This window comes from Micromesistius poutassou (genome assembly GCF_964030765.1).
Source record: "Micromesistius poutassou genome assembly, chromosome: 8".
NCBI lineage: Eukaryota > Metazoa > Chordata > Actinopteri > Gadiformes > Gadidae > Micromesistius > Micromesistius poutassou.
The window spans coordinates 10,063,509-10,073,827 of record NC_140278.1 but is presented as its reverse complement, the minus strand read 5'-3'; the positions used below and the strand labels follow the sequence as shown (position 1 = coordinate 10,073,827).

General features: G+C 45.2%; 1 protein-coding gene across 7 annotated transcripts in view; it reads right to left on the bottom strand.

Moving 5' to 3' along the window:
• LOC311351261 (vascular endothelial growth factor A-A-like) overlaps nucleotides 1–9,614 on the bottom strand; it is a 10,872-nt gene extending 1,258 nt beyond the window's left edge. The window contains exons 1-8 of one of the 7 annotated variants that reach the window (XM_084471370.1): nucleotides 8,896–9,614; nucleotides 7,945–7,999; nucleotides 5,813–6,009; nucleotides 5,276–5,352; nucleotides 5,127–5,159; nucleotides 3,314–3,454; nucleotides 3,123–3,150; nucleotides 1,875–1,934 (exon numbers count right to left, since the gene is read on the bottom strand). In XM_084471370.1, the coding sequence (XP_084327496.1) occupies nucleotides 3,147–3,150; nucleotides 3,314–3,454; nucleotides 5,127–5,159; nucleotides 5,276–5,352; nucleotides 5,813–6,009; nucleotides 7,945–7,999; nucleotides 8,896–8,961 (573 nt within the window). In that variant the 5' untranslated portion in view covers nucleotides 8,962–9,614 and the 3' untranslated portion in view covers nucleotides 1,875–1,934; nucleotides 3,123–3,146. Of the gene's footprint in view, nucleotides 583–1,696; nucleotides 3,455–4,214; nucleotides 4,583–5,126; nucleotides 5,160–5,275; nucleotides 5,353–5,812; nucleotides 6,010–7,944; nucleotides 8,000–8,895 lie in introns of those variants that run through there. The other 6 variants (XR_014636726.1, XM_084471369.1, XM_084471371.1 and 3 more) reach the window with 6 other exon arrangements.
• Nucleotides 9,615–10,319: the final 705 nt, after the last annotated feature.

Here is a 10,319-nt window from a genome sequence, read left to right as displayed (position 1 = left end):
TGGAGGTGACATCACATCAGAGAGGGAACTATTTCTGTGTCTTTCTCTGGGTCTGGAACATGTGATTCAGTTCAAGGTGACCTGGAGTGTCTATTCCACCTTGAGGGCCCGGCCAAGTATCCATAGCATCGCAGCCCGCCGGGGTCTGCTTCCAAGTCCTGGTCCATACGGCGCCCCACTTTATTTTGTGGACCGCGTGATTCAAATTCCTGGGAGATGATTGCTTTGTGTCATGTGATTCGAGAAGGATCAACTGTGAAAAAAGGCAAAAAGTCTGCGGACCGGTCCGAGGACGCGCCCTGAGGTCAGGGCCCGAAGTCGTGCCTCTTTTCCTGTTTTTGGACTATGTGAGGGGCTCTCTGGAGCTTCTCGGTGGAGCTGTGGTTACGTACATAGACAACCGTCGGACCTCTGTCTCCCCAACCGTTCTTCTCTCCGGCTCACTTTCTCTGCCGCTGTCATCTGAACTCCATGCAGGGAATGCATCCTCGTGTTTCAAAGTGCTGTGCCAAGAAAATAGTTCCTTCATGCCAATGTCCCTCTTACCCCTCAACCTCGTCTCATCTCCGCGGTTTGTCACATCTGGGGATCACAAGAAAGAGACAAAGACAATGGTTTAGTGGACCGTTGGAAAAAATCAAACTTCCAGGTGACCATGAGGTGAAGGTCAGGGGCTGATTATGGTCCCACGTTCATGCAACGCAAGGGGGTTGCGTTACTGCGTACGTCCTTGCGGACCCTCCTTGCGTCCACCGCAAGGGCCTGACATGTGCCTCCCAAAAAAATAACCTTCCGTCGAGGCGACGCAGCCGCAAGGGCTGTGATTGGTCCGCTCACTAAAACCTGACACAGCGCCATAAAGGTTCACGACTGCGACGAAGCGTCTGCGTGGTCATTGCGTTGCATGAACGGGGAACCATAATCAGCCCTTTAAGGTCGGTCAATGGCTACTACAAATACACTCACATCGCACAAATCACTCACTGTTTGTACACGGCAATCATCCCCCCCCCCATTGGAGTCATGCCCCTGGTCACCCCATCTCACACCACACACCACCCAAAAGTGTGAGTTCTCTAAATTAAGCACAGCGTAGGGGGTCCCTGCTGGGGTAAGAGGTCACTTCAGTGGCTGGGTCAAGAGAGGTTAACCAACACAGGGCCTTGTTAAGTGCTGGAGGCATCAGGCTTAGTACTATGTTATGTGGTTGCTGATCTATGTATTTATGCATAACTGCAGACTAAGCACATTTGTATTATTAGACTTTAACTTGATTCGTTTTAAGTTCAGTTAAAACGTTCAGTCTGCATTCCTTGAGTGAAACATTATTTCTAACCTTCCCTAAGAAGGTAGGGTCTTTTTTAGTTTAAGCATAAGTAGGTTGATCTGTTTACTCTTTAGGTCTCTATCATTGGTTCTATCAAAAATGATGACATTGATGATGATTTCACTGCCATGCAAGACGTGGTGATATCTTAGAATACTCTTATCACACTTGAATCATGTTCAGTTGTAATCACAAGGGGGGTTTGGATATGAACAGAACACGAGACTGTTGATAAATGTGACAACCCAAACACACACACAGACACACACAGACACAAACACGGGTAGCGTAGACCTGCCACTGTCTGAAAAAAAAACCAAAGTACATCTATGAGCAGCAGGCAAAAAGCATGCATATCTGAGCGGTGACACAATGCAGGCCTTTGGCAGCAGGGTAGATATGGGTACGGGAATAACACGAGATGCACAAAAGGGTTTGGAGGCTGGTTGTTTATCGTGACGCGTCGTAAACAAACCTGCAAGTTCGTTCGTTTAACTCAAGTCGCCTGGACTTGCACTCTAACTGTGTGAATTTGCAGGAGCATTTACAGGTGAGAGGGTCCTGCGCAAAGAAGCGATTTCTTCTCTCTGAGCAACGTTCACAGTGGCTGCAAGAGAAGCAAAAAGGGGGGAGAGAGAGAGAGAGAGAAAAGAGGGAGATCTAAGCTATAGAGCCAATACTGCAGAAACGGCAAGACACAGACATTCATGCATCATCCCATGATACTAAATACCTCACCACACACCACGCAGACACCTCCACTGCATACCAAACCATCAACGCAGGACACTGATACTGACACTCACTCCTCTCGCAGTTCCATATGGTTCTACCGCCTGCACCAATGCCTATACTATTATTACCACATTCACAAAAACTGACTTCTTGGAATGGAGGAGAAAAAAAAAGGGTGTGCGTATCGAAGATTATGAAGAAGGCCCAGGAGATTGATTTCCTAGCTTAGCAGAGGATGAACCTATGCCCATGAAGCTCGAGGGTTCATCGCCTCTATCTATTATGATTAACAGAGAAGAAAGCATATGCCAACTGGGCCATATGAAGGAATATAGGCCTACAACCAAACCTGGTGACAATTGTGCGCATTACACGATTCAGGTGTACATCAGATGTGAAGTGAGTTCCATCTTGGGCTACATTAAACCTTTGGCACACTTATTTTGTTTCTTCTCGCGAAGATATCATGAACCTTAACACCAGTCACTACCTAGATTCTGTGAATTATGCGATAGAAAAGTTTGAAGCAAATGTTCAAAATCAAGGCAGATACCATATCATTTGTGAAACATACATTTCGCTATCAGATAGAAGGTCACCCAAAGTAGACAAAACAGGGAGACAGAGAGACAGATACGGGGCGAGCAATGTGTTGTGGTTGTGAGCGAGAATCTATGCTTTGACTGTCATTTACCTTCGGTCTGCCGACACTACACTACCCCACAGGGAAGCAGCTTACATGAGTGTGGTTACATTTTTGTGTCATGTTCAAGACCGCCTGTAATAAAAACAGGAACACAATAACCCAAAGCAGACAGTATCGCTGCGCCGTTGAAGGGCACAATTAAGTCTCAAGTAAAAGAACTGTCTCTGCACTTGACAAGGACCACTTGTGACGTTACTATCTGTATTTGCAAATAAATGTATCATCTGAATCACAACGAAAGCATAGATCTCCTGACAGAAAATGGTTGTGGCATCAACTGGTATAAGATGGCCAAGAGACCACTTGAGAAAAGAGAGGAAAAACCATGGTATTGTTTAATGGAGATAGCATTACCTGATTAATCGTTTTGTTATCACATCAACTCCACAGCACAAAGTGTTTGTGCCAGATATTGGAAAAAAGAAGGAAAAAATAAGAAAGAATTGAGAAAAAGTGGAATTTCAGTCTGACCATAAAGTTGTAGTTTGTGTATTCTTTTTCATTTTGATTTGATTGTTTTCGTTTGATTTTAATTTACAAAATACCAAAAGAGTTCCTTGGATAGCAAGCCAACCATCAAGAGAGACACCATGCTCTGGCCTAGGCACCCTGTGGAGCTGGCATAGGCCTCAGCAATCCCAGCAGTGTCTCTCTGTTTCTTTCTCTTTCTCTTTTGGCCCTTGCCCCTGGAAAACAGAGAAAAGGGCAGAAGAGAGAGAAGAGAAACACCTAAGTAGATGCAGACACAGACTCAGGAGTAAATCAATACCGGCTCAAGCCAAACAGGAGATGATCAATCTGCAGTGCTTCAAGTGTCCCCTGATCCTGTCTGGCCATTAGCATTAGGGTATCGATTTGCAGAAGGTGGTAAAGTGTGCATGTGCAAGTTTGTGGTGCATGTACTTATAGGTCCAGGTGTGATATTTAGTTAATTATAAATCATGTTTTTTTTAGCAGCATAGTAAATGCTTGTTGGTGTATATTTGTCACTTGCAGAAGTGTAACGTGGCAATTTGATGGTCATAACCATTGAGCAATTGTAATACTTACAAACTGTCCTATGATGGGGTGTGCTAGCTGCCTACGTGCTCTTTGACAGACACAGGTAGAGTGGGGCTGGATAAAGGCTCATTCAGCCTGAGTTGACTTAGCAATCTGAGCTAACGTGATCCTGTTTCCCCTCAACCAATCCACTGAGCTTTGAACTATGAGGTGCAGTTTGGCACACATGCACAACCTTTATCCAATTAAACAAGTGGTGTTCTCTGACCTGCCTGTGAGGTGTCTTAGCCACGTGCACACAGACACACACACACACACAACACACACACACACACACACACACACACACACACACACACACACACACACACACACACACACACACACACACACATGCGCACACAGACACATGTGGACCCTCGGTCGGTGCGTGAGTTCCCTCACAGCGGCTGCGGCTGGCGGGGCCGCATCTCAGAGTGTCTCTGGGCTCATCCCTCTATTTACCCAACTAAAAATATAAATAGGTTGACAGCATGACACCCACTGCTATGATTAGACAGTGGAGTAGCCCTGGGCCGAGGGTCAGGCTCTTGCAACAGGAGTCGGAGCGCACACGGCAGCGGGTGGTCCTGGGGCAGCCAAGCTACACCTTCATTCTCTGGACTGTTACAGCCACAGCGCACCATAAAGCACTAAACCCTCTAGGCCATAAAAGAGAAGCATGCTCAAGAGCCCAGTAAAGATAAAATATCTCAGGCCTGCTCTCTTTTTCCATAGGCGGTGGACCTGGGGCTGGTTCACTCCGGCTGAACCTCGGGTGACAAACAGAGAACAATGCCCTCAATATCCACAGGAGGGAAGAATAGGAAACGCTAGATAAAACCCGTAGCTCTCCCAACTGATACCGGAATTACGTAGAAATAGTTATTTGCCAGGGGTAAACGTTCATTGTTACGACCGGGAAATACTAAGCTTTCAACGGGTTACGCAACCCCCGGAGGGGCGGAAAAGATGCGGGTGGCAAACAAGAGATGCCGTTTGGTATGAGGCTCCTGTTAGCCTATGGATCGACCTTGTCATTATTCAAGGTCCACAGCGTCCAAAGACATTTCTTCTCATTTGCACAATACGCTGTGTTGCAAATTATCGTGCAACCCCAAATACATTGCTCGGAATAATGGTGGTGTGAACCATTAGCTTAGTCAGCTCCAGTACAAGGTGGTTTGGTGTTCAACAGTATGACTAGTTCCTATTTCAGACAAGTCTTTTTCAGTGCTAAAGTCAATACAGTCACATCCACTCCCATTCAGGTCCAGATAAACAACCATAAAAGAGACAAACAGAACACATACTCACTTTTCTTTCTTTATTTTCACTTCTGGTTTTTGTCTGAGGAGAGAGAAAAGGAAATCTTCTTAGACTTCATTTTTTATTTGCTATATTTACTTGGGCTATTGGAGATGACAAAAATATGGCTTGTTAATAAGGGTTGTTGATGTTCCTACCTGCAGTCACACTCTTCATGCTCTATGAAACTCAATTGAGAAAGATGTTGTGATACTTTCTCTCTGACCTGTAGTACCTGAAATAGAAGCAGACAAGAACCGATGGCATCATGGACATAAAACTTAAAAGTCAACATTACAGTTCTCTGACCAGTACTAATTTGGCCACTTCGGAAGACAGTCCTGTATGTTTTTGTCCCTGAACAAATCTATACCAGCAGTAAGTTCTCGTTCCGGGGCCAAGAAATATTTTAACTGCATGTAAACATCACAGCATAAACAGAGTTCAGTGTTCACGGGTAAACAACATAGCTGGCATGCCGAAGCGTACGGCTCTACTTTCGCTGGTGCCCTGTCCTAACTTTAGTAGCCTCATAGACAAAGACAATCTCGGCCTTCACAAGAGAATGAAGGAAATAAAGAAAGAAAGAACAAACCAAGTAAAGAAAGAAAGAACAAACGAAGGAAAGGAAGGAAGAACGAAGGAAGGACAGGAAAGGAGGGAAGGTCGGTAGGGTGAGCGCAGCAGGTGCTCACCTCCATTGTGACGTTGCGAGTCCTGGTGGGAACGCACTCCATGGCCTCGTCGTTGCAGTATCCCGAGCAGCGCTTGAGGATCACGCAGGCGGGGATGTAGGTGTGCTCGATCCTGTCGGGGTACTCCTGGTAGATGTCCACCAGCACTTCCCGCGTCTGACAGCGGCTCTTGTTGAACACTTGCATGAAGGACACCACTGCAATGGCCAGAGAAAAGGGGGCAGGGGGATAGTGTTGAGTCCAGGAATACTGTTGCTGCTTATATCATCAAGACCTGACATTCCTACATCAGCTTATGAGCTTATGAGAAATGGTTCAGTGTTTTCAGAAAGACTTTTTTTTGTGTACTGATGCATTCAGTCCCGTATCTCTCACTTCTAACTTCATCTCGCCATTCCTCTGGCCTCTCGGCCATGCTCTCCTTGCTCGCTTCCGTTCATGAGTGGAAGAGAGCACTTGTCTTTTGTGAAGGCAAAAAGGTACAGACATGCATTTCCCTAAGTGGTGCCCATTACAAAAGCCAGCTTGGCAGGCAAACAATACCACAGAAACCATGGCGCAGGCTGCAACAAAGACAGTTATTGTGCAGACAAGAGTCTTAATTATTCCTGGCAAAACAAAGTTTTGTCAAGCCGGTTCAGAGTTCAAAGCCCACCAACATGGCATACGTGTTTCTGTGTACAGGGATATAACTTTGTGTATATTCCTGTAAATCTGTGCTCACACAAACACACAACACAGTGCATATCCATTCCAAACACCGCTCTTCCTGTCTGTGAATGAGTTTCATCCCTTCATCCGGAGGACAGATCTTTCTGCAACCCCAGTGGTAACTCCTGACCCCCAGGCTGTCAAATCAGCCATGACCCCCCAGGAAGTGAGGCGCCAGGGTTCACCTCTGACATGTGACCCCTGCACCACCACCACCACCCCCCCCCCCCCCCCCCCCCCCCCAGAGGACCTCGCCTCATGATGCTAGAACAACATCCTCTGGTCCCAATCCCAGTCCGGCTCCACATATAAGACCACCACCAGTATGCATCATTGTCTGGTCTGAGTGACGCAGTTCTCAAGCCACAGGTCTGGCCCCAGGTTGACCCGGCTGTCCAGTCCAGCAAGCCACCCAGAAAGCTAACAGACTAGCACCTGCTCCCGGGGGAGGAACTCTCCTCCACATTCCCAGGGGACAGAGGGGTTAAGGGGGAGAAATGTTTGCGAGATTTTGTGAGCAGGCGACATCCAAACGTGGACATGCTCACTTAACCGCCTCTGTCTGTCTTCCCTCTCTCTCTCTCTCTCTCTCTCTCTCTCTCTCTCTCTCTCTCTCTCTCTCTCTCTCTCTCTCTCTCTCTCTCTCTCTCTTATTCTCCTTTTGTGCAGTCTGATCTGCACTTACAGTGTATCGCTCAAACACATGGAAAATAACTCCTATGTGTTTGGAAGGCATCTGACGACTGGTGCGAGAATGGTGTGTGAGTTAGTTGAGGCCCAGAGATTTCTGTATGGGCCTGCATGTGAAGGTCAGGTACAATGCAGGTGGTTGGCCAGATGAAGGGAGTTGCTTGCCCTTGTGCGTAGTACAATAATAAACAACCACCACAACCAACCACTCGCTCCATTATTTTACGTTTAGTTTGTCCTACGACCATCTGTCCCGACCTTGGCCTGAACACATACCCCTGTGTCAATAAACAAACAATGTCTGTATGTGGCATTGGGCCTAGGTTGACTGCTAAGTGAATACTAATTAACAATCCATTTGTTATAATCATAAATGATGATTAAGCGTCTAATAAATAGGGTGTAAGTAAGGTCTGTGTTTGTGCCATCCTTAACAAAACCTACCACTTGAATAAATCTTTTATGGCCCTGCTCCAAAGTCCCCTAAGTCAGACCTTTCAACCCTGTGGCTGTTTTATTAACCAACAACAACCGCTGATATTCGGCAAGGAAGAAGCGTGCTCAAAGAGCGTCAGAAGACTAATTAATGCTGTCAAACCGGGTTTCATATGCTAATTGCAAATAGAAATTCCCCACATGTCCAGTAGGTGGCTCTTTGGTATTCAAAATACAGGAGGAATATAACATTGCAAATTTACATTTGAATATCTGTTTCTAAGCACAATACTTACCGACATTTTTATCGCCTTTTACCGTCTTCTGGTCTTCCTTGTTTATACTAGCAGTCTGCAAAAAACAGCACATTAAACCATTAGACAAACACCAACACATTTCTAGGAGCATGTCATGTTGTGATGTTTTTCTCTTGAAACAACACTCCATAAAAAATAACATTAATACAAATTGGAAAGCCAATATATACATACATACAGGCCTATGGTTTTAGAATTGGTTAATTTGTCTGTGTTACTCAGTAAACTCAGTAAATCCTCAAACAGTGCACGGGCCGGAGTGCCATTATTTTCCCGCCCGTGGGAACAAGTGCACAGCGCGCATCTCGGCGCGGCTCTATTTAAACGACCAGAGCTCCGGGTCTGCTGTAATCCTTGTGGATATTGCGTGAGAAACCGGTCGAGGTGAAGTTATAGCCTCCACCAGTGTGGGCTACCGAGCCCTTAAGGGAGACACGCGGGCGTATGGTAGCGACCGTTGCTGTTCCAGATTGTCTGGCTTTTTGTGAAATGAATGTTTGGGTTGAACATGTATAGTTGAGAATGGGTCTTACCCGTTTTCATATTTTAACCCCGTTTTAAGCGTTAATAACGGTATCACTAAAGCTAAACAGACAGAGGTAACTTTTAAGACAAGCAATTGAAAGGCTTTTAAATGGAGAGAGACACAAATAATTAAATAGTGAAGTTATTAAATAAATAAATTCATCGTAGGCCTAAACTAATAATTAAAATATGTTCTGTTTATGTTATTAACTAGCATAGCCTATCTCTGATTAACGTGTTCAGGATAAGCAGGATATGTTATCTGTTGTCCAACATCGAGGTCACTAATCACCGAATATTCCTTAACATTAATCAAGACAACGAAGGACTAACTGTGACTGCCTACTCCTGTCTAGTGACAGATTACCAGCCTACTGTAAGAATGAACAGCAAACCCATGCTCACCTTTATAGTGGAAATATGAAGAACTGCTGCAAAAAGGATTTGTATCAAAGTGACAACAAAGTTCATGGTTGTATTTCCAAAGGTGGGTAGCCTGCAGCGTTGAAATGTGGATTTTCGGTCTGTTTCACAGTAAAATAATAACAACAGAAAAAGACAAAAGAACCAACCGCTTGAATTTCTTGGTCTGGGCTATAGCAAAAGCAAATCCATATCTCCAACGCAGGAAAGCTGCGCCACTTAAAGGAATCCTTTCAATGAAAGTGTTGGACTGGTTTCCAGTGAGTCTCAGCAGCACATCAGACAAAAAAACGTAAGATCCAATCACCGGTCACCCAAAAGACAAAGAAAATTGAGCTATCTATTCTAAAATCCACGGCAGAATAGAAACCACGTCTAGAAACAAATCCTTCCCAAAAGAAAAAAAATGTGCAACACGACTGTAAAGTCTCACCAACTTTGCGCACTGATCTCTTTACGTGCAGTTAAACTCAGTGGCAAGGTACACGCTCATTGATCACAGAGACGGAGAGAGAGGCGCAGTAAAACGCCGGTGTCCGCTATTGGGAAAGCCTTCCTTCGACCGCACTGAAACCTTTCTCTTCTTGTTTGATTCTCGCTCCTTTCGCCTACGAGTGCTTTTGTATATTTAATTTGATTTAAGTTAAGGGCGTCCAGGCGTAGATGGAAGGAGATTGTCTAACACCACCTTCTCTCTCAGTGGCTTCGTTGGTTCTGTTCTGTTCTATGGGCACAGGCTAAGGTAATAAGCAGCAGACGGGCTGCGTGCGCAATCCAATAGTATTGGCTCAGTCGCCTTGGAGGCGGACCGTGGCAGGGGTTTGAGAACTGCGTCTTTATCTCAGCAAAATGTAGCATTAAAGGCTATCGATCCCGCCTTGTATAATGTTATGTATCACTGATGGGAAAACGATGGTCACATATCATTTACGGATGCTTTATTAAGTTGTTTAAAGCTACACATACTGTGTGTGTGTGTGTGTGTGTGTGTGTGTGTGTGTGTGTGTGTGTGTGTGTGTGTGTGTGTGTGTGTGTGTGTTTTATCCTCTATGAAGTAGGTCAATTATGTGGTGGGCTTAGTCTAGCATTTGTTTGTGTTAAAGTTGAGTTAATTGGCAAAATATGGGTGAAATCCTAACGAGAACAAGTGTCTCATTACAAGTGTGTGCTAGTATGTATAAGTATGGCTGAAACCATTATCTTAATCTATTTAGGCATGAGCTTCATGCACTTTAAGGAGTCAGGCCACATGTGCACACAATGTAACAGTAAGTGATATGTTGGCCACTAGCTTAATCACTAATCATGCTGTCTCTGAGAGCAAGCTGATTTAAGTTTAAAGTTCCCCCCCCCCTGCCTCCTGCCTCACGATGAACAGAGGTATGTCCAGTCCCAGGGCCCTCAAC